This window comes from Kogia breviceps, chromosome 1 (assembly GCF_026419965.1).
Source record: "Kogia breviceps isolate mKogBre1 chromosome 1, mKogBre1 haplotype 1, whole genome shotgun sequence".
Taxonomy (NCBI): Eukaryota; Metazoa; Chordata; class Mammalia; order Artiodactyla; family Physeteridae; genus Kogia; species Kogia breviceps.
Window position 1 is genome coordinate 108,796,245 of NC_081310.1, and position 24,564 is coordinate 108,820,808.

At 35.9% G+C, this 24,564-nt stretch overlaps 1 protein-coding gene and 1 pseudogene across 1 annotated transcript in view; both read right to left on the reverse strand.

Moving 5' to 3' along the window:
• COL11A1 (collagen type XI alpha 1 chain) overlaps positions 1-21,943 on the reverse strand; it is a 199,301-nt gene extending 177,358 nt beyond the window's left edge. Inside the window, exons 1-2 of the mRNA XM_059061934.2 lie at positions 21,553-21,943; positions 857-1,024 (exon numbers count right to left, since the gene is read on the reverse strand). Of these exons, the coding sequence (XP_058917917.1) occupies positions 857-1,024; positions 21,553-21,658 (274 nt within the window). The 5' untranslated portion in view covers positions 21,659-21,943. The remainder of the gene's footprint in view (positions 1-856; positions 1,025-21,552) is intronic.
• On the reverse strand, positions 13,740-14,387 carry LOC131765115 (superoxide dismutase [Mn], mitochondrial pseudogene; annotated as a pseudogene).
• Positions 21,944-24,564: the final 2,621 nt, after the last annotated feature.

Here is a 24,564-nt window from a genome sequence, read left to right on the forward strand (position 1 = left end):
TTAAAACTTTCACCATTTGATTTGAAAAATATTTCATGTATTTAATAACCATTTTAATTTTAGTTTGTCAGAAAATTTGTGCATTAATAGTCTTTATATTTGCAGTTTGTTACTTTTGTCCACCACAAATTATTGCAAAACAGGAAATATTTTGGAAGAATCAATGATTTATCAAAATAAATGTATTTTCGAAAATACTTTAAAATGTTCTTTCCTAAAAAATATGCTTTCTTGTTTTGTTAATTTTTAGTCCCTTGATTTATAATTTTTCTGTTGTTAGAAAACAGTTTTATGTGAAAATAGGGAACTCAAATTCCTTCAGATGAAGACAGTAGAGGATAATATGAAGAATTTAAATGATAAATTGTTTCTGAAAAGATCCCAAAACACCAGAAAGGGATATTTGATAATACAGACAATATTGGTCTTGGCAACAGACAAACCCTGCATTATATTGGCCTCCTGTAATTTGGACAAATCAGAGAGTCTCAGTGAAACTCAATTTCTTCTGTTAAATAGGAACAAGGCCACTCAACTTAGTGAAGTTGTAACAAAAAATAATCAACATGTATCCAATAGCAGGCAAGTACTCATAACAAGTTACCTGCTTAGAAAATGTGACACTCAGAAATTGTCATTTCACTACTCAACTCCCTTTCCCTACGTTATCATGATTTCTAGATAATGAGTACTATTAGGTCATTTAGTGTTTTCATGGACAGAAAGAAAATATTCACTGAGTATTTTTCAAACTATTATGAAAAATCCCCCCATAATTGTGCATTATATAGCATAAGAAAAAGGGATAATAATAATTAGCAAAGCAGCAGTAGTCATAGTAATAAAAAGAACATACCTGAAAATAACTGTTTTGTTGGGGCACTGAGTTGTGCTTGCTTTGAAACTCTGTAAGCAGTATCTGAACCTTTTGAATTCTTTCTGTTTGTGCAAAAGCCCATTGTTTTTGATATTCCCTCTGGAGAACTGTGAAAATCTAGAGCTTTTAGTACATCAACTGGAGCAGCTGAAAAATAAGTTAAAAATAGGAAAACATAATTGAACAAATAATCTAATATAAAAATGAGTATGTGTTAAACAAAGGAAATAGATTATAGTCCTACCTCTCAAATCTACTTATCTTTTGCCATGTTTCTCTAACATTTAGGTGGGGGGCTAAGGAGTGGAGCAGCAAGTAAAATATAAACTGTAACATTCTCAAAGTCAAAATATCTCAAATCAGAAATCAAATTACAGAGAAGCAAAGAGATGTTGAAAAAGCCAGCATCTGTACATATTCCATGAATTTCTAATAGATTTACTATTCAACTATTCATAATCTAAACAAAGGTGATTCTGAAGATTCAAATTCACAATAAATGTTATATGTAAATATTGTAAAATGTGCAGTTGCTAAGCCATATTGTATACCCAAGGATAAGTTACAAGATGTTTAAAAGAATAGGTAACAAATATAATGCTCTAGTTTTGAGTGCTTTCCTATGTTAGTTATTTACAAAGTGTATGTATATATCTGTGTATTTGTGTGTGCCTTTGTAAGTGTGCATGCATGTATGTGTCTATTCATAATTTGTTGTTTTTAATCCTCTACATTTGCCAGAGTAACTTCATGTACACTGCTTCATGCCTTATGATTTAGATTGAATGTCCCTGCAGATAAGTAATTTTTTCCCCCTTTTATGTAGCCCTAGGGTGTGTAACACAGGGCCGTTTTTTGGCAGAAGCATAAATTTCTCATTCCAATCCATTCCAGCTACCTCCTGCTACCATGAAGTGGTCAACATAAAATAAGTTTGGAACCTTAAACTTTCCCTTTGCAAGTATAATCCTTTTGGATAAACTTGATGTTTCAAACAGCTTTATTGGAATATAATTCACATACCATGCAATTCACCCATTTCAAGTGTGCAATTTATTAGTTCTGGTATATTATACTTCTTAAACTATTCATTTTCTAATTGTGGTAGAATATACACAACATAAATTTTGCCATTTTAACCATTTTAAAGTATACAATTTAGTAGCATAAGTACATTCACAATGCTATGTAACCATTACCAAAATCTATTTCCAAAACTTTTTTTGTTACCCCAAATAGAACCATTAGGTGATAACTCCCTATTCCCCGTCTCTGCCCTGTCTCTGGTGACTGATAATCTACTCTCCGTCTCTATGAAGTTTCCTATTCTAGAAATTTCATATAAGGGGAATCAGATAATATCTGTCAAAGTGCTAAACACAGAAGTACCATATGCCCAAGCAATGCCACTCCTAGGTATATACTTAAGCAAATGGAAAGTCGGGGCTTAAAACAGGCACCTGTATGCGAATGTTCATTGCAACATTATTCACAATAGCCAAAAGATACAAACAACCCAAGTTTCGATCAGTATGTGAACAGGTTAACAAAATGTGATAATATACATACAATAGAATATGATTCAACCAAAAAAGGAATGAAGTTCTGATACATGCTACCACATGGAACCTTTGAAACATTATGCTACATGAAATAAACCAGACATAAAAGGACAAACGATTCTTTAGACCCTCGAATACCCTGGTCCACAACTAAATATCTGCCTAATTCACCAAGCAAGTCAAAACATGAATCATGTGGTGTAAGTATTGTTCTAAAAACAGACTTAGGACTCCATATTACTCAATATACTTATATTCTATTGAATTTCTATTTTATTCAAAAATAAAAATATTCAGAGAAGGCCATGTGTTAGCTAATGCATCACTGAGCATGTCTGAAACATAGTCCTGACTGCAAGTATTCAGATTCTAATTAAGGAGGGCCCAATAATTACGTAGGAGGCAGTATCTATAGTTTTATAGAGATGCACATAGTACTCTTTTGTTTAGAAGGAAAAGAGATCACTTCTGGCTGAAAGTGAGACCAATATTATTGATTTGAAAAGTTTCAGTTCTTAGTTAAAAAAAATAGAATTGCCATCAAATTTCAAAATATGTTGGGTTTTATAAGTACACTATTTCTGGGAGGACTTAGAATGAAAAAGGGACTGAGTGTAAAATCAGGAAATACCATCAGCACGGTTTATCACACTCCACAAAATAGGCAGTGACCTGCAATAGAGTGGTGTTCTTTGAAAATTACAATGTCAATTAATACTTTTTTAATAATAATTAGAGTTAGTTATAGAATGTATGAATGGATTATCGAATGAGCACGTGAGAAACATGCATCTGGTCACTTCCTTAGTTAATTAAATTTTAGGCATATTAACTTCTATATGTACAAACATGTGAATGAAGCTTTATATAATTTGCCTTTTACCTTATAACAAATGTACTTTAATAATGACTGTCTACCTATTTCATCAACCTTCTGAATGAAAATCAACATATTTTCCAGTAGACTACACATCGTTCCAAATTATTAAAAAGAAAAAAAAACCTTTTTAATGGAAATCAGACATACTGAAGGGATCACTAACCTTATCAAATATGATCCCGTTTAATTCAGCCTTGGAATATTTAAAAGAATAATAACAACTTTCAAGAACATTTTTTGCAGGACTCCTGCTTTCAATGGCCAATTTTTTTAGGCCAGTAGTATACCTAACTATTTTTACATTCTTTTTTTCTCTTATCATAAAGCTAAGAAAATAATGACTATATTAACTGCCAGGCCCAGAGAGCCTAACATGTGACAGTCCTTGGGCTAAGTTCTTCCTAGCATTAACCATCAAAAAACTTTGCAAGCCATGTGTTCTTATCCCCATTGTGCAGATGAAGGAATTGAGAACCAGAAAGCAAACTATGGATACTCCTAAAGTCTGTGCAAAATCAAATCTAGGTTCATTCCACTTCATCACCTTCATTGCTATAGCCCATAAATAAAAACACTGTGAAAAGTAACTTAAAACATAAATATAATATATTAACATTATCTTGAGCCAGTTCATTGATCCCTGATGTTTATATTTGCTTTAAATTAAACTCAATTCAGGCTTCAGGGTATAAATTACTCTGAAGGAGACTGTTTCTAAAAGCACAGCATCTTATCTGCTTATTTTATCTTATCTTCTTGCTCTGAAGCCATTAGCAAAAGTACATCTGAATAGGGTAAAGACTCTAGGAGCGACATGAACACAGCTACGAAGGCTGTAATCCTTCTGTGAAGAAAAGGTTGCAGCCCCATGGTCACAGTCCCAACTGCATATCAGTAAATAATACATAAAATGGACCACAACTTTCCTTCTCTCCAAACTATCTTGACCTTTTCCAAGAGCACAGGTTTTGTCACATTTGTTAGTTCTTACTTTGAAAGCAATGTGATAAAAACACACTCCCTCTACAGGATTCAAAATAAGGGTTCTATTTTTAAAGACTAAACAAAGTTCTATGTAGAGACATATGATATGAAATAAAAATTCACTCTACAAAAAACAATAAAAAATAGGGATATATAATAAAGATTGCAAATAGTTTTTTTCTAAAAAGTCATCTAAAGTTACAAAAACGTAAAACTCAGTTAATCAAGTCTTAAAGATTTTTCCTTTCAAGTAAACTAAATAATAAATTAAAGCCACTTTGAAATCTGCCTCTTATTTGATATCATAATTATAGCATTTAACAAATTCTCATAACATGGGTTTGATGGTTTTATATGCACACACACACACACACACACATACACACACATGGGGGGAAACTATTCTTCATATTTTATTAACTGAACTTCAACAGTTTAAAGATTAAAAGCAGTAATTTATTATAGCTTAACTCGATATATCTAAAAAACTGTGATTTTGATATTCAAAGCAATTCCTAAATGTCCCTAATATTTTAATTGTTTCTATGTTGCCAATCCTTATGGCACAGATTATGATTCTCATTTCAGAAGTATCCAGTCAGCACAATATTTGCTCAATAATATTTTTCCTGCCTTTTATTGTATATTTTTTTGCTTATTAATTGGGAAAATAGGATAGCAGACTCAGTGCAATACTACAATAGCCATTTAACTGGTTTCAATACCTTTTCTCATCAATCTGCATACCACAGCTTGAATGAGCTTCCAAAACTCCATGCCTCAAGTCCTTTTGCTTAAATTCCTTCCGAGAACCCAACTAACTTCCAGATGGTACGCTCATACCTTGCATGTAAAATCTTAATGATCTGGACACACGCACGTATTCTTCCAGTTCCATGCTACTGCATCTCTGTCCTTGTATCTCATTACCCCTTAATTCCTTCCTCACTCAGTGCTCTAGCCATACTGGACTCAGACTTCACGGACTACCTACCATGTTCCTCCTCCTGTCTCTGAGCTTTTATAAATCCTGTTCTGAGGAATAAGTAGGATATAATTAATGTGCAATCTCTTCCTGAAAGCATTCCCTATCTCCCAAAGCTGGGTTAGAAATACTCACCTCTGTGATAGTGCTTTTCACACTTGGTTTTAATTTTTTGCCTACACTTGACTTTTTTCCAAAACTAGAAGAGAACAGGTATACACACACACACGGACTATATAAAATATCGTTTAAACGTGAAACATATAAAAGCAACTTCCTCTGAAGTCCGTGGGGCTCTCTGGTCTTGAAACGAAAATTTGTGAGGGCCTAATATGTCTTTCCTATTGTGTTCTGTTGATCTCTTAAACACCTCCATTCATTCATTGATTAGTCTATCCCAGGTCTTTAATCCTTTCTCCTTCATGCCTCCAACATCTACTTAAATTACTGTTCTAAGGTCACACAACGCTTTGACTGTTTAGTCTCTAATTAATTCCTCCTTTAAACTTCTTCACATACTCCCATGACCAGTAAGTAGAATAAAGCAGCAATGCACAGTGTTGGAAAGCCAGACAGGTTTGAATCCCACCTCTGGCACTTAGCATCTGTGTGATTTGGACACACTACTTTACTGTTTTGTGCCTCAGTTTCCACATCTGTATAATGAGAATAATAAAAAGTATCTACCTATTAAGAATTTTTGTGAGAACTAAGTTGGTATTTGTAACAATGCCTTAGAACAGTGGCTGGGAAAACTATGCTTAAGGTTTAAGACCTCCTGCTGTCTATTTTTGTATGGTACACGAAATAAGAATGTTTCTATATTTTTGCAGGGTTGAAAAAAATTAAAAGCAGCATAATATTTTATGACACATGAAAATTACATGAAATTTAAATTTCAGTCTCCACAAATAAGGTTTATATTGTAAATACAGCTACTGCCATTCATTTATATATTGTCCATAGCTGCTTTTGCACTACAAGGACAGAGTTCTGTAGCTGACAGAGACCGTGTGGCCCGCAAAGGCTAAAATATCTACCATGTGGTTCTTGTAAGCTGAGTCTTGAATGATAGAATCATCAGTGAAGAGGAAGGTGATAGAAATACCAAATATGACAGCACAGATACAAGACACTACAGAGTTCAAGAAAATGCAACTAGTCATGTCCTGACAAGACATCAATATGGAATAAATTTAGATGTTCAAAGTCTCCCTGGGGGCATCATGGCAGCTGAGGAGTTCTTGAGAAAAATCACATCTCTGCCATGAACACTCACAGCCACAAACTCCAAGTGAGATATCTACACTAACTCCTATGTGCTCCCTCAACCCCAAATTTTATGGTCCAGCTGAAATAAACTTCTTTCAGTTTCTAAAATTTACTGTATTCCCTTTGTTGGAGATTTTTTGCAATCCTTCCTCAATTGACTAAGGATAGTTGACTGGTTTTTTCAACCCTAATTGTCTGTAGAATCTCCTGGCAAGCTTTTAAAACATATAGATGTCTGGATTGGCATGGGGCCCAGGCATTCACATGTTTTAAACATTTCCCAGATGAGCCTAATGGGTAGCTGGGGTTGAAACCTGGTGAACTCAGACCTAATCAAACTTTTGATATCAACCTAGCCATGACTTTCTTCAGGAAATCATTTCTTATCCCTCCCAGGCTGGGTTATGTGACCCTTTCATATGATCCCAAGTGCCCCATATACCCCCTTGGTTAACTCCATGCTCTATTTTGTTTGTTTGCTTAATTATCTCATTTTCACTCTAGGCTGTGTGCTCTCAGCCACAGTGTATGTCTAAATTATGCTCCTAATTTCCCTGTTACATACTTATGCCACTAATTTCTTTCTCTCTCTCTCTTTTTGCTAAGCTTGTAATTTATTGGTTAATGTCTGCCTCCCCTGATAGATTGTAAACCCTCTGACAGCAAACATCAGCACTATTGATGTTCACTGCAGTATTCATAAATAACATAGCAGCTGACACACAATAAATAATCAAGAGAAATATGTTTAATGAATGAATGAATAAGTGAGTAAATGGGCAGCCACATACTGCCTCAGAGTTGAAGCTTCTTTCTTATTAGTCTCAGACAAAAAAGGTTGAACGTGGCCTTTACAAACAGCATCCTGAAGAGCTTGACAAGTCTGGTTGTTTCCATTTGATTCAGGTATGGCAAGAACACAGGTCTGAAGTGACCTTCCTAAAGTATGCTAGATGCTTTCCCCACTACTAGGGAGTCACTTATCCTCACCTTGTACCTCACATCACAGGTCGTACATGAAGCATATCATTATAGACAGAAATAAAAACAAAATAAAGCACAGAGTTATAAATCATCTCCCACCCAGTTATGAAATGCTTTGCTGCTCTAGATAAGTATAAAATAACCAGGAGTGCTGGGATGCAGGTCTGGCAAAAGAAAAAATGAGAGAGAAGTGACTGTTATAATTTAACTACTACCAACACCCTGCTATATTTCAAAATCATAAGAGCCCGTAATAAAGAATTTAAAATGTAGGATATGACAAGTGTACAGACAACAATTAACAGCTCAGTTTCTGCAGTTGGAACAGCCCAACTTCTAACCCAAGTTTGGTATTTATTATTTGTATAACTTTGGGTAAGCTACTTACTCCTCTAAGAGTTAGTTTCTTCAACTTAACCAAATTTTGAGAATTAAATGAGATAAGGCATTTTAATCTCTGAGGATAGTGTCTAAGCACTCAATAAAAATAATACCTGAAAGCACTATTTTGTCAAAATTTTAACCTTTCTGAACATCTCTAACAGTTCCAGTGAGTGCCACCGTGTTTTCCCAGAGCTATAATTCACTAGATTCCTGTTATCCATTTCCTCTGACTACCTTGGGAAATCTCTTTATAGTCAAGTAGAAGACTGAACAGTTTTCTATCTCTAAAGATCCATTAGATATCATCCATGAAGATTATGCAATGCTTAGCATCTCTCCAGCATGATTTTATGTTATTCTAGGGACATACAACCCCAGGAGGCTTCCTGGAACTTCGACAGCTTAAGCTGTCATGTTCACTGTTCATTACCACCCTGTAGCACAACTCGACATTAATACACTGATATCATTGAAATTTTTTCCTTTTCAATAATTTTTTCTTTGCATCTCATAGACATTGATATAATTATAGATTAACCCTGACATGTTATTTATTAAAAGGTTTTTAAAAAACTAATATTTTATTGTCTTTCCTCTGATACTATTCCTTCATTTATTTCGAACCCACATATGCCACATACAAATCTTGTATTATAAACTAACATGAAGTATTAGAAAATAAAACATATCAACCTAAATTCTCCCATATTTAAAAAGGTGTGAAAGCTTATCTTTAAATGCTTATATGGCACAAATAATGTCGATATAAATCACATAAGTGTCCTAAGTCTCTACACAACTATTTCTGGCTTAAATTACCAGACTTTTTGTCTGTATTTTGCGATCTAACCATTGTAGTCAAAACAAGTGCAAAATGGGAGAAATGAACTGCTTGACTACATCAGTAAATTGTAAGTATATAAGATTATAGATGTATAGTTTACATTAAATATTCCTGGGTATGGGAAGGTTTTAGACTACATTTTCCCCCAAGGGGTTCTATAGTAAACTTAAATGTTTTGCCATTTTAAGCCTATGTTTAGAGTATATATTTCCCTACAGAAAAAAAAAAGAATAAAATATGCATCTCAAGGCTCAAGTTTTTGAGAAGCAGTCTCTTATGCATCTTGGAAAAAAAATCACTATTTGATATTCAAACAAAGAAAAACAACAAATTGAGAAAGACAATATAAAACAGGAGCCTAGAGTTTTAGGAATTTTACAGTTAATTTCACCAATCCAAATACCTACAAACCTATTGGTACTACCATTTCAGAAAATAAAAACTCAATGATCAAATGTAAATGTACTTACTTACAGCTCCGTGAAAATACCAGTTTGCTTTTTTTTTAAATCAGTTACACAGTGAAATTCAAAATTGGAAAGATCAGAGAAAAAAATACATAGTAAAATACTCTGAAGTGGAACTAATGGAAAAATATGACTCCCATTAAAATCAATTGTATTCACATCCAAATGTTCATGATTTATTCTAATTCTGACCTATCTAGTGGTTAAAAGAAATCTATAAAACACAAAATCCCAGATTTAATATTGACTAGGAATAATAAATGAATTTGCTTTGAATAGCAACATGTGTCTAATCTGTAATTGCTGTCTAGGTCTTCAGTTGGGAACATATCCCCTCTACTTTCTAGGTAACTACAAGTCCTGCCTCATCGCTCTGTTAAACCAGTAAAATAAAATGCAAACTCCCATTACCATTTCTAGACAACTATAACCTCTTAAGACACCTGGATCAATGTGTATGGTGTCTATCAAATAAGTAAAATGCTTTACTGTGTGGACTTTGACTATCATATTGACTATATCTAAATAGGTAAAATGAAATGAAAAGCCATGGGAATTATTTGGATAAATATGGCTTAGAAGCTGCCCCCAAAATTTAAGGCAATATTTGTACTCCAAAATTATCTAATTCCACATTATATATAAAGCCTTAAAATAAAATCTCAACCTTAAATTTAAATGTCATTACTTTTTATAAATGACAAATATTTGAGTAGTACCAAGGAGAAAAATAAATCAGTGAATGAGTATAGGGAGGGTTAAGGAGACATGGATTTTAATATAAGAAAGACAGAAAAAGCCTCAATAGGAAGATGATGCTTGAGTAAATTCTAGAAAGGCATAAGCTGTTCCTCTATCCTGATATTTTTACAGAATGGCATTGTAAGCAAAGGGAACAGTAAGTACAAAGAACCTGAGATAAGAGTTGACCCAAGACATTGGTGGAAATGCAAGGAGACAAATATATCTCCTGCAAAGGAAATAAAAGGGGTATAAGAGATGAGGTCAGAGGAGTAAGGGTGAGGGCATGTTGAAGGCAGCTTGTATAGGTCCTGTGGGATCTTCAACAAGCTTGGATTTTGTTCCAAATGAGATGGAAAACCACTGGCAGTTAAGGGGAGAGGAAGAACATCAACCAACTAATTTTTCAGAAGACTGTGGTTGCTGTGTTGAGAACAGACTCTAGGGGCACTGGAGTGGAATCAGAGAGCAGAGAAACAACTGTAGTCTTCTAAATGTAAAATTTTGTTGATATTGTTTTCTTGGACTGAGAGATGAAGAACTTTGTGAGATTATGGATATATTCTGGAGACAGAGCAGAACAGAGTGGAGTATGAGAGAAAACGAATCAAAGATGACTCCCAAGTTTTTTAGCTCAAACATCATGACTGATTGTGTTGCCATTAACTGAGATGGGGAAGACTGAGAGGAATGGATTTCAGGAGGAGAGTTCTGCAATTCAGTTATGGGCATGCTAATTTTGAGATGACTTAATAATGCCATTGGAAATAGCTGAATAGGCAGTTGAGTGAGTATATAAGTCTGAAGTTCAGGGGCAAGGCCTGGGATAAAAATAAAGCTTTGGGAGTTGACAGCCTATCAATGTTATTTTAAACTATAACTAACTCAATTAATGATATGTTTTTAAAACTCTATTTGATATAACTTTCCCTGAAAGAAATCATTATGACTTAAAAATGCTTATAATAAATATTTTATTCTCTCAAATAATCAAAATAGAGACCTTGGTCCAACATATTAATCATCAGAAACAAAAATCACTATTTACACTTTATGTTCTAAAACATGCTATAATTTGTTTAATAAGAAAATAAATCACATTTTAAGGTTTAAAAATGTTAGGAAACTTTGTCTCATAATAGACTTTATAAATGTGTATATGCTTGCTTAACATACTCCTTTATAAAATAAGAAGATTATTCATTCACATATTTTTCAACTTTATAATGGCCATAACTCCATATCAAGTATGACTCAACTGTACTAATTATCATTGAGAACCCCAGGTGACTTTACAGTGGGTTGGCTATTCCAGAAAAAGTTGCATGGCTCTCTACTTCCCTGGTTATTTGTCAGAGGATCCAATAGTTGCAACCAATTGGAACCACCTAGTAAGTACAGATATCAAAGTATGCACTGACCATGCCATCTTAGCAGCCTCCCTGTACTTTTAAATTAGTCACATGAATCCATTCTATCCAGAAAAATATACCCATATGGTCTTGTGTTATGTGGTCCCTGCCCACATCCCCAACTCCAGCACTCTCCTAGTAACACACATACTCCATGAGAATGGAGGCTGGCAAACCATCTTTGTAGTTCTGGCATCTAACATAGTGACTGCACATAAAAGAGAGTCATTTAATTTTCTCAGTTATACCTCAATCCTGAACTTTCTCATATCATAAAAAGCATATATGAACTGAAAGTCGAAAGCAGAAACAGTATCACAACTTTGAGAATGGTGAGGGAAGAACAAACACCATTTGAGAGTGTGATATTTGAAATGTATGGCATTTCTGATTTATAAGTGGTCACAGCTATTAAAATATCCTTATTATAAAACTAAAATTATATTTTCATTACAACAACTTGACTTTAATGTTGAGAAGAGCAATATTTATTGGCATTTAGTTTATCACATGCTATGGAGAGGAGGATTTTTTTAAAAAGCATTATCAATATCATAATCAGTTGATCTACTTAAATCAGTTTTTTGCAGAGCCACTTCTGTCTGGCAATAAGGTATGTATCAATTGATTTCCACATAGCAGATAAACTTTCACTTGACTTCCAGTACCCTGTTACACAAGTTAGGCACATCCTCATCTTTGTATACATTTATTTCCTATTACAGAAGGTTCATGAACCCTTGGTTGTGCATCAGAATTATATGTAGAGCCTTATAAAGCAGCTGTTCTTGGATTCTGCACAAAATCTACTCAATTGATATCTATAGGGATGTAACTGGAAATGATTGTGATATCAAGCCAGGACTGAGTACCCCTGTCTTCTTGACTTTAGTGAAAATGTCTTGCTATGAGTTCATTAATTCATTCAATGAATATTTACTGGCCATCTATTATGCTCTAGGTATGGTGCTAGACCTAGACGTCAGAAATTCTTACATAGATGAAAAAGATGCAGTCCCTGCTTTCATTTTAACATCAAAAATATTCTATGATAAGTATTCAAGTTGGAGTTAGTACAGTGTGCTTTAGGATATTATACAAGGTCAATTATCCTAGTCTTCATGGTTAAGGAGAGGTATTCCTAGAGGAGATAATATCTAAATTCTGTGTAAAAAAGCAATGCTAAGCAGATTGAGAGAGTGTTCAGGGTGAAGATCATAGCTTGCTTGGAGGCAAAACAGAGAGTGTTATTTTCAGGAAATCACAATAGTATCAGCAAAAATCTGTTCAATATACTTCTGTAGACACTGGCAATAACTTGATCTACATAACCCTATATCCATCTCAGATCATCAATTAGGTTATTGAAGAGCAATTCATTAGAGCTGCAGTCAACACCCTTACATCTTTCAACAAAAATTTTCCAAATGTTTACTATGTGTTAAGTTCCGATCTATGTGCTTAAGACACACTAAATAAGGCAGATAAAGACATCCATCCTAATGATTTTAGTGGAACTAAAACATACAATGGATAGGAATAGAATATTAAAAACATATAATTTTCATTAAAAACAATTCTACACCTACAGACTATTAACCTTATTAAGCACTTGAAATTTTACATACTGCTTGCTTAAAGATGTTACTTCTTAATATAATAATTATGTGTGTAATATGCAAACTGCTCTCTAAAAGAACTAGTTTAGTAAAATAATCATAAAGCAATAAATATAGATAGGCTACTCTTCCTAATAGTCATTAAGCAAGATCAGACAATCCTTAATAGGATGCAAAACTGAAATAAAGGTTTCAAAAATGAATATATGAGAGGAAATTTCCCAATTATTACTTTTACAAATTGAAATGATGTAGACAAATTAAATGATGATTTATGTTGCTGTCAAAGCAAAAACACGACTTCATATGGTATTTTTCTCGATCAGATTCCTATGTTAAAGCAAACTACAGTTTTAGAGGTAAACTGGTCAATCAAGAGCTTCAAATATTTAAAGATATCTTTGGAGAGAATGTGCAAAACTATTTTCCAGATGAAGAAAGCTAGAAAGAAGTCGCAACTCATTCACTTTCAGAGAATGAGTAAAAAAAGAGGGGGGGAGGAGAGATCTAATTACTGCTAACAACATGACATGAGGAGGTCACTTCACACCACTCCAAGTTAACTAGATTTTAACCTTGTTCCAGTCTGCTGAGCAAAGTAAGAAGATAATTAGTAATCTAAATAGTGACTATATCATATCCTGTGCATTCTGGCATGTTGGTAGACACCAGGGGAAGAAATAAAACTAAATCACAGTCATTAGCCTCCAGCAACTCCTAGAGAAAGGCTAACATATAAATGAGAAATTTTTAAAATAATTATAATGTGTGTTTGCATGTTTGTTTGTTTGTTTGCAAACCATGTATCTTTCAGTTACATTCTCCCAGTTGATTACATTGCAAACAGCTTTTAGATAATCAGATCTGACACTTTTATACTGAAGGTAGTAAGCATACTACCATACCAATCCCCCAAAGTGGAAAAGAACTGTTGTTCCTTGTAATGGATCCTGATTAGAACAGGCAGCAATTTGTAAGTGTCCTTGTAACTTAATGAAACCAGGCCAACCCCAATCTGAACCTTGAATGCCAAGAGATACAGCTGTCAACTTCTCCTTCAATCAGTCAAAGGAAATAAAGTAACATTTACTAGCGTCCATCCACTCCCCTTTGGGTTCTCCACCATCATTAGGGCTTAAGTTTGTCCCTAAAATGGGAAGGGTGACAGGTCCTCCAACTCTGAACTTTAGTGCAGGCTGAAGAGCTACCTGAATTATAACATCATCTTTAATGAGAGTCTCTTTATATTTTTCCTTGGTGGCATTCAAGTTATTCACACAATTTACATGATATTCACTGTGGTGCAGCTGCATGATTTGTGCATTAATGTTAGGGCCCAGGGCACCATAATCATAAGCAAAGTCATGAAGGTTGTGTAAAAGCATTAAGAATACACCATAAACATGGGCAAGTGATCAAAAGTAAGGTCTCTGGAGCATGATTGCCTGGGTTCAAATCCCAGGTCTATCACATAGTAGTTGTATGGTCTTAAGCAAGATAATTAACTTCTCTGTTTTTAAATTTCCTTATGGGTAAAATGGAGATTTTAGTATTAGCTTACTTCCAGGACAATTGTCAGAATGAAATGATATTTTATACAAAAAGTGCTTACAACAGGACCTGGTACATAATGGGCATTCATTCAGCGTGACAGCTTGTTATATCTGCCTGGAGTATGAAGCTTGAGCTAAATCTTGAAGTATGAGAAGGCATCTGCGAGATGGATGAGAAGGAAACATACATTACAGGTAAAAAGAATAGTGTGTTCAAAGATAGGGGAGAATATGGGCAAGAGGTTCAACATGCCTGAAGTGCAGAGTGAATGGGAGTGAGGTGGCAGCAGGTGGGAAAAGGCTGATCCTGAGCCTGGACGTACAGAAGGGCCACATCCTGAAGGGTACTCTACACCACGCTAGGCCATTTGGACAATACTTTTGTCTTCAAAACCAGTGAAGTATTTTGAAGATTCATCAGCGTTCAAAGAGTGACAGCAAGTAGTAGGTTGTCCTCCACAGTTAGTCTAAAAAGAGTATTAAGGGCAAACACCACTCTAATATTTATGGCTCTTTCTCTGCAGAGCTATCCAAGAGCACAAAGTAGGAAAGTGCGCTAGAGCTTCTTATTAGTTTTGTCAGGAATTGCAGCTACTGCTCTTTCTGGCAGGCATCCTTTCGGGAAGTTGTTTGTGAAAATCTGAGTGAGGAAGGAAAACCAACCACCTCATACCATCTAAGGTTCGCTCGTTTAAGCCCGGATGTGAGTTTACCAGTCAGACAGAGGAAGGAAGCTTCCACTGACACCCTATGCGCTCAAGTTCTATGAATAGGGACCTTCATTTGCCTGTACAGTACAGGGCCATTCAAGAGCAATTAAATTTGGTTAAAATAAGAAAGAAATGCTTTTTAAGGAAAAAAAAGAAGGTTTGAGGGAATTGCAAAAGTTGATTGTGCTAAAGCACTTTTACACAGGTTTGTTTTAGTTCTCAATTGTCAAGTCGTATTTAAGCTGGTCTCTTACTCTGAAATATGATAACCTTTCTTTTCTCTGAGTTCTTTCTCCTAAATTAATAGCACTGTCTCTAATTCCATGCGCAGCAAGCAAAGAGTTTATTTTACCAGATAACAGTAGGTCTGGTGATCAGCCAATGTCTAAAGAACCACTAGCCAAGTCAGTAGTAAGCCAAAGACTGCAACTGATAGATACTACTCACTAAATCACTTTAAAATTGACTTTCATCTTCTCTACCAGATAATATTATTCATGTTGAGTTCTGACACTACTGAAAGTAGAAATAAAAAACAAACCCAAGATTATCTATAAAAATAAAATCATATTAGGGTTTTGAAAGGAGAAGTAAATATATTAGATGCATTAGAATATAGAAGGCAGTTAAATGAAAAACCAAATCCCTTAGTTTCTGAATTAAATTGCAAAAGAAATGAGTAGAAAAAGTCCAAATTTAGGAAATTTGTTATAGTATACTTTTAGTACACCTGAAAACTGAATTTAAAATGGACTCTTCAGTGAGACAACTTAGGGAGCGCTGCAACTTTTTATAGCACATGTGCATACCTCTCTTTCTTCTTTGCTAAGGAACAAAACTTCAACAGACAAAAAAAACTTTGGTTTCCTCTCACCACACCCAGCTCAGGCCACATTTTCCCACTATTAAATGAAGGAAGTGGAGGAGTAAAAGCAGAAATGCAAATCAGCCCTCAGCTCCCCCTCTGCAATTGCCCTGAATTCCTAATGATCACAGACCAACTGCACTTAATTATTTCTCCAAAGGTAGATGGGAAAGAAAAATGTATTTAGGATACAATATGATTTTGGCTTTCAAATACTTAAATATCATCACTAAAAATTATATAAAATGATAGGACTGGCTCAATATTTATAAAACCCTATATTTATATAAATTGTTAGAGTTAGCCATGAGTATAAATATTAACTTCCATAGTTTCTTCTTCAGGACCCTAAGGACATATACTGCATTTCCCAAAAGAGAGGAAAAAACTTCATTTGGTTGAAATACTAGCTCTACCATAGTGGTTGCAGCACAACATATCATGGTAGCCCATTAAGAGGGAGTACTTCCTTACAAATTAACTGTCCATTTATTCCTGAAGTAAAAGGTATTTATGTGATTTCAGACACTTTGACAATCCAAAAGAAAAACTTGAATTAGAATTTGCACTACTAAGTGCTCTCTTATTTTTTTTCAAAGTTGACCACTTGTTTGGAAAAAATTATCTATTAAACAAATAACCCATATCAAGTAAAAATCAATTTATTGTCTGACTTATTTTAAAAAGCCAGACAATTATATATAATATATATTATCCAATCTAAAATAAACATGAAAAGCATAGAAATTTGACACTATTTGCCTTACTTGAAATAAATATATAATTTTCTTAGCTTCTTGAAAATTTGAAGCTGTACTGGGTCCTCCATTAGTAACTTTAGAGAAGATAAAAAGCTATGTTCTTAATCCAGCAAGATATGTACACAAAAAATATTTTACAAACTGTTGTGCTTTCTACTTTGATACAGATAATCTTATAGAATCACATAATTAGGCATATTAACAATACAAATTACCTATCTCTAAACTTGAGACTTTGAGGAATTTTTAAATGCTTTCTATAATTTCCTGTTTTTCTTTAAATCAGTCATTTTCACTTAATCTATCTTCTCACTAATTTAAACTCCAGCATGTACATTTAAGTAATATTTGGTCATCCCGTATTCTATAAATACATATACATTAAGTAATAATTGTTTATTCCATTGTCTCAGACTACTGTTATTTAAAGATAGTTTTATCATTATTGCAAATCTTCACCTTACTCATTAGAAAAACCTTGACTATTATAAGAATATATTTTTTTGAGAAAGAGGACTCAGCTAATAAATTCTCTGTGCCTTAGTTTCCTCGTTAGTAAAGTGAGAAGGTAGTATAGAGATGCAATTTTTATAAGAATTTCTATCTCAAGCATTCTCTTTAAAAAATCTAAACACCTTTTCTTCCTTTGAAAAACTTCAGCTTTTTATTACACACTCTCACCCAAGCTTGATTCAAGACCATTCATTATCATTACATAGGTAGTGCTTCTATAAATTAATCAGAGTGAAGAGAAATTTGTCTCAGAAAAGAAGCAAAATTTTAGAAAAGAAAGGCGACTACTTAGGTTTTTTGTAAGAAATCCTATCCACAAATCTGAAAAGAGGCTCATATTTGCCTTGCTATATTTTAGTGATAACTTGAATAATGTGCTCCTTCAATCTGAGTCACAAATTGAGGCAAACACAGAAGCTAGAAGTTAATTACATAAATCATAAGCAATCATACTACCTAGGTATATACATTTCTTGTTTTGCAACTTATAACTTTATTTGAAACTCTGAGAGTATCTCTTAGAGAGTGATTTTTATAAAGTAGATTCTAGTTAAGTATTAATTATAAAGTGAATTGTCACATTAAGATATTGATAAACTTAATTTCAAAACTAATAGACAATTTTGTGAAAGTGTCTATAATTAACTGAATATATATGTGTCACCTAAACTAAGGTTATCTGTATAAAAGATTCAGGAAGATGCTTCTCATAAGATACCTATTTTTCTTTATTGTTTATTACAGACTTTGTCCATTTTGATTAAAAAACAAATGGAAAGGCAATATTAATAATCATAGAAAACATTGCATTTGTCATCAGAAGCATATCTGATCTTTTAACTGATTTCTGATTAAGTAACCACAGGGACAAACTTGATCTCTTTGCAAAGTTGGATTAGCACATACTCTGGAAGCCAGCACCATTTCACCTGCTGATCCCAGGCACTCAAAACACTCCAGCAGGGCTCACTACCAATTGCTGACAAACTTTGAAAGTTCTTCATAAAATTAATCAACTTTTTGCAAAGCACAGTACTGGCTCAACCGCCAAAGGTTGAATACCATCTTAATTAGTGAAAAATGATTCAATTAGATATTTTTTTTCTTTGTACTCAATTTAGCTTAACTCCTTTAAAAACCGCTTAAAACCATCTATCTTAAAACTGTCTATCTTAACACAATCACAGGCTGTAGTCACTATAAATTCCAGGTGAATCGCAGGTTCTACCTATAATAAGTAATGCATTAATTGAAAATGAAATTCATAAATTCATGAGATAAAACATTTATATTAACCATAAGCAAATATATGAATCATGAAATTGAAGTTAATGCAAATAAATATATTATAAAAAATAAAAATATATATATAAAAATTATAAAAAAATAATGCTTACTCTTTTATGCTAAATCTTAATAAATACTAAAATTTTAAATAAGTTAAAGATTACCAAGTTACAGAGTTTGGATTTGCAAGGTAAAATAACATAACTCTGTGTTTGTTCATAAATTTTCTTTTAATTCATTCACTCCAAGAACTTTTCTCTGTAAGATTAGAGGTTTCAGGATCCTAACTACACATTTTTAGAGTCCAATTTTTTATGACTCAGAACTTTTTAAGGCTTTAGTGTTTTTAATCCAAGAAATACACATTTTAGATGAAAATAGGCTGTTGTAAATTATCTTTTGGTTTAGCAACCAAATCACACCAGTGCACCTCAATGAAATCAATAAATTACAGTAAAATGCTAGTACATAATACCTTATTTAGGAACTTATTCATTGCTACATCAATTGCAAATCTGAAGGCTAGTATGAGAGCTAGACCTTGAGTTTATTTTTCCCTTGTGAGATGATTCAGGCTAGTGTTTCCTTTTTAAGCATTAATATATAATATACTATTTCCTTTTTGAAGTTCATTAAGGGCCAAAGAATGACTACAAGAGTAGGTTTAAAATGTGTAGCTTCCCACTAAGCAATAAGCACCTAGTAACTTGGTGAAACAAATACCAAATCTTATAATATGAAGATCCAAATAACCATATAACTTTCAAGACATTTCATCAAAAATGACAGAAACAACATATTATCCTTAAAGTTTGCTATTTCTCACATTAGATGGCTTTATAATAATAGAGAAGGTTATTTTTCCACCATTTATTTGATGTGGTACTGAGATGTTTGTTTAAAAGGGTTTTAGGTATGCAGCTACATTTAAATGAAAAAATTATGCATCACAAGTGTAGAAATTTGATCTTTCTGATCTCCTTAGAGCTTTAAGGAAGTCCCAGTGTGGAAATGAAACATCTTCAGTGAAATAACCCCTGAATGCCTATGATAACATCTCTTGAGTTTATAGTGCATCTGTCTTCATTGAAGAAAGTCTTAGTTTCCACATTAAAAAAAATAAATAGCTGCCACTATGATACTTTTTCCTACGTTTGAACAAAAGAAATAGCTGAAAAAGCTCAAAAAGAAACAGCATATCTGTTCTTCCTTAATCGAGTGTCCTTTTTCAGCATCACTGTATATACTTAGAAGGATTTTAAGAGGCCTCATTTACTAACACAGTTGCTTGAATTCCAAATAATAAATAAAACCAGCAGAGGGCAGACCTGATGACAGAACTGACCAATCCAGCTGGTGACCAGGTACCAAAGGTAAAATATAAATTTTTGATGGATTCCACTTTCAACTCTACTATTTATTTTTTTAAATGTAGAAATGAATGAATCCACGTAATTAGCATAACTTCAAAATTCAAATATAGTCCTAATGAGGCTCTGACTGTATTCTCCAGGAAAAGCCACAGAGGAAAAATCCACCACTGCCTGCTACTCAGGAAGGTGAACATCACAAAGTGTGGGGAAGAAATACAGACCTGGTTTCGCAGAGTTCGGCCTCCGGGAGCGCTAACTCCCATTAGGGAGAACTCAGATCTTGGCACCCACAGGGTCAGACTCAGGTTTCCGCTAAAGCCTGCGCATTTGGGGTTGACAGTTTCTTTCTCCCTCAGCCAATCATCGCCACCCTCCTTCTTACCCCCCCACTTCTCTGCGCACTCCTGACAAAGCTTGCTTTTTTACTCTAAGCTGTTTGGGCTCCCTTAACTCCAAAGGAGTCCTCCCGCCAGCCGTGTCTACAGCACCTAACGGACCGCTCCAGCCAGATGCCTTTGCGGGAAAGGGCGGGGGAAGGGGAGGGAGGAGGCGGAGGGGAGGAGTGAAGTCGCTCTCCCTCCTTGGGTACTGACAGGGCTGTAGTCTCCCGAGCAGGTCTGGTCATTGAATATTTGGTGGTGCCACGTAGGAACTTTTCCTTACCTCTCTCCTCCCATCCCACCCCACGCCCCCTCCCCTTCCCTCCAATCCCTATTCCTCCACCCCCACCCCATTTGCTTGGCGAGTTTCATCATTCTCCAAGAGAGCTGCACGTCCAACCTGCAAGAAGAAGTTGGGGGTGGGAGGGCTCACAGGAGGAGGAGGGTGCTGAAATCCCGGGAAAAAAGTTATTCCTATCTTTATCCATTTCTTATAATCTCCCATTTTATCCTCTTAACATCTCAAAATGACACACACACACACACACACACACACACACATACACACACACACACAGTGTTCTCAGTGTTCAAGATTCAGGCCCCCTGCTTCCTCTCATATCCCTAAAAGTAAAACAGCTTGAGAACTTCATCAAGGTTCATTTAATACACTTTCTCTATATTTTCTCCTCAGCTCACCTTTAAAAAAGCTTTTCCATTAGTTAGAATCTGAAGAAACCAGAAGATGTGCTCAAAGGGCAGTCTAAGGACTGTTCCTCAAACAAAAGCTTTGTACAACTGCCCTTGTGTTCAAGGTAATACTTTTCCTCTTTTCAAAGCCCCTGGAAAGTGGTGAAGGGCATTTCAGTAGGCTCTGTGCCTGACAGATCTTTTTTTCCTGCTACCTCTTCTCCCATTACTGTCCCGCCTACATCCATCTCTCTCTCCAGTCTTCACTTCCAACCTGATGGCAGCTACAATCTGGATTTAAGAGAATTGCTTCTTTGGGGGGGGGGGGGGGTTGGAAGAAGGAATGGGGGAGGGGCACAGAATGAGAAAGACAGCAATCTCCCACCTTCCCAAAACCATTTTTTCTTACCTCCTCTGACCTCTCTAGCCTGGAAGAGGAAAGTCAGTGCGAGAGTTGTTATGGTGAAATCCCAGAGCCACCGTTTCGTTTTCCACCTAGAGGACCACCGCTCCATCTCCGAGCCCCGCACTCACAACTGTGAACTCAAACCACGAAAACGCGACTGCAGACCAACTCCCTTCCAAGGTATCGTCGGGGATGTTTGCTACACAGCCATTGGAAGGGAGAGGGGGAAAAAGTCAAAGGGCTTTTTCTTTAGATTTGATGGTTTGCTTCCTTCCTGTCTCTCGCCCCCTCCTCTCCTTCTCGGTCGGCCCCGCTGGTCGGGACCCTCCGATCCGTCCTCTGCGGGGCCCTGCCTTCAGACTGAAGGCAGATGAGGGGCTTCAACCAAAAATCTGTGAGGACTGCGTGCCCCTAAAGGCTTCATGCCGTCTGTGGGCCGGACGAGAGGCTCTGGGCAGCCCCCTCCTCCGCCCACTCCCCTCTGGCTCCCCCCTTACCCCGGGCGAAACTGACAAGCCCGCTGAAGGTCAGACCCAATCACACGCCTCGTGGGCAGCCCCGAGCCCGCCCCCCTCTCCTTTGCCCAAGAATCAGGTCTCCCCTGCAAGCCCAGCCCACCAACCACCCCCCTCCCCATCTCCCCACTCCTCCCCTCCCTTTTCTCCTACCCAAATCCCCGAGAAGAAATGGGAGGGAGTTACGGGGGACGCGTGCTTGGCTCCAGCACTTTGGGAATGAAAGGAATTGCAGGAGAGCCCCGGAGTCCACAGAGTTTTCAAGGAGCTTCTGTATTCAATAAAAACAGCTACTTGTCTCCTTGCACCCGTCTGTTAGCCTCTTGTTCGTCGGCGGGGGAGGGGAGGAGCCCAGCGTCTGATCGGCCACACCGCTGGAGTTCTGGGCTGCCAGCCGTAACCTTATCCTTGTGCAAAAGTCTGCTTCTTATAGCAGACGTGGAACCAGCGGACTCATTGCTTTGCCTGCTTCGAAAAGAAATTTTAATATTTTTTTTAAACCGAGAACTAAAAGAAAGGGATGACGGTGAGATGGAGGGACCCAAGAGGTCAAAACTCATGATCTTATAGGGAAGCTCTCCTTCGAGGTCTGAAACTGACAGGTTTCTCTCTTGAATGTTTAAATTCTACGCTAGCTTCATTCAAAGGCTTGTCTCTTAAAGAGCTGAACTGTACTCTGAGGCGGGAGGAGAAAGAAATGTATGGGAGCTGACCTTAAGGGGGTGAGTAATTGAATTTTCCAGCTGATTCCGTCCTGAACCCGGATGAGGGGGCAGAGGGGGAGGAGAAAAGACAGGGAAAGCAATTCACAGAGATCTCCAAGCGTCTAGGCCCACAGTTCCTCATAAAGGGCCTCAGGAGCTGAAAATATGGTCACTCCACAGTGAAAATAATAAGAAGGGGGCAGGTTTCTAAATTCCTTCTACTTACCCCTCCTCAAAGTAATCCACTTAAACCTGGAGTATCGATTCTCTGGTCATTTTTTCCACGTTTAAATTATTCCCTCTTATTGGCTCCTTTTTGTTCCTTAATATTTCTTAAGATGTCTCTCAAAAATTTTCTGGAACAGAGCCAAACAAGGTGCCAGCATACATTAGGCATTCAATAGAGATGTGCCGAGTGAATGAATACATTTTCCTGTTGGTAAAGACTGGAAGCTTTGGCCAGGACCTATGCTGAGTAGTTAAGATATTTCAAGGCTTAAGGATTCTCAACTAAGTTTATCAGGCGCATATTTCCACTAATTTTTAAAATCTAATTTTCTATTAGTTACCAAAATATACCTCATGACCTGTGAGATTAATCAGATATTCTAGCTATGTGGTTTAAGAGTTGGAAGGAAGGTGTTCAGAGACTATACTGAGGCCCAAGATGGAATTGTATAAGGACATGTATAAGAGGCATGTAAAAGGAGGAAAGCAACTAAAAAATACTTTCAACAAGACTGTCACTCTCTGTGACAAAGAACCATTCCCACATCAAGAAATTTACCTCTTAGATAATAGGTAAAAAAATACTTTGTATTAATAATGTTGCTTGTGGAATGTTTGAGATGCCTTATATCAGCTGCAGAGAAATATCACCAACTAGTTTTTCTGATTATAACCTCAAATTGTTAATATAATTTAATAAAATAATTAAATATCATACTGTGTTTGAATGTGAAATGTATAATTAAAAGTTAAGAACCTTAAGGTAAAAATGTACCTAAATTTATCACCTTCATTATCCTTCATCTTCTCAAAGTGAAAAATATGTGTGAATTTTCAGTTAACACAATTTTTTGAAATCTGAATTTTTTTGTCCAATTCTTGGTATATTTTTAAACTTATTTTCTAGGTCTTCTCTTAAATGTAAAACAGTGAAATGAATACAAAGTTTAGAAACACATTATTTATGAAGCTACCAGAATCCTAAATCAACTCAAGAACTAGAGAGAGTTACAGTGCTTGCAGCAACATGTAGAAATGGTGTTCCAAACTGTTTCTCAATAACTCTCCTGATTTATAGAGAATTCCATGGCCTGATACTGTTCTAGGAGGTGAGAAATGTTGCAGTCAGTCTAGCAAGCCCCACCTTCTGGTCACATCTCAGGCCTTCTCAATGCGGTGAATGGGTCCTTTCAGGCAAAGTGGCTTGGGTGAATAGAGTTATTACTACCTTATGCTCTCTGTATTCTGTGGTCTGAATTCTTCTGGCCACTGCCCAGAAGGGCATAACCTGGGTCTGAATTAATGCTCTGGAAGGAAATATAGTGGATTCATAGTAAGGAATAGTTAATTATGCCTAACCCCTCTAGCCTATAGCTAGCCGCCAGGTTAAGAACCTCCTGGGAACTTGCCCATGGATTTGCAGGAGGTGGAGTCAACAGGAGGAAGTATAATGCTAAATAGTAAAGTGTGTAAAGGGAAGCTAGAAGAGACCCACCTCATTACCTTCAACTTCACAGGGGATGACTTCCAGGGATGTTGTTTCCTAGGCCATCTTTCAGCCAGTCCTT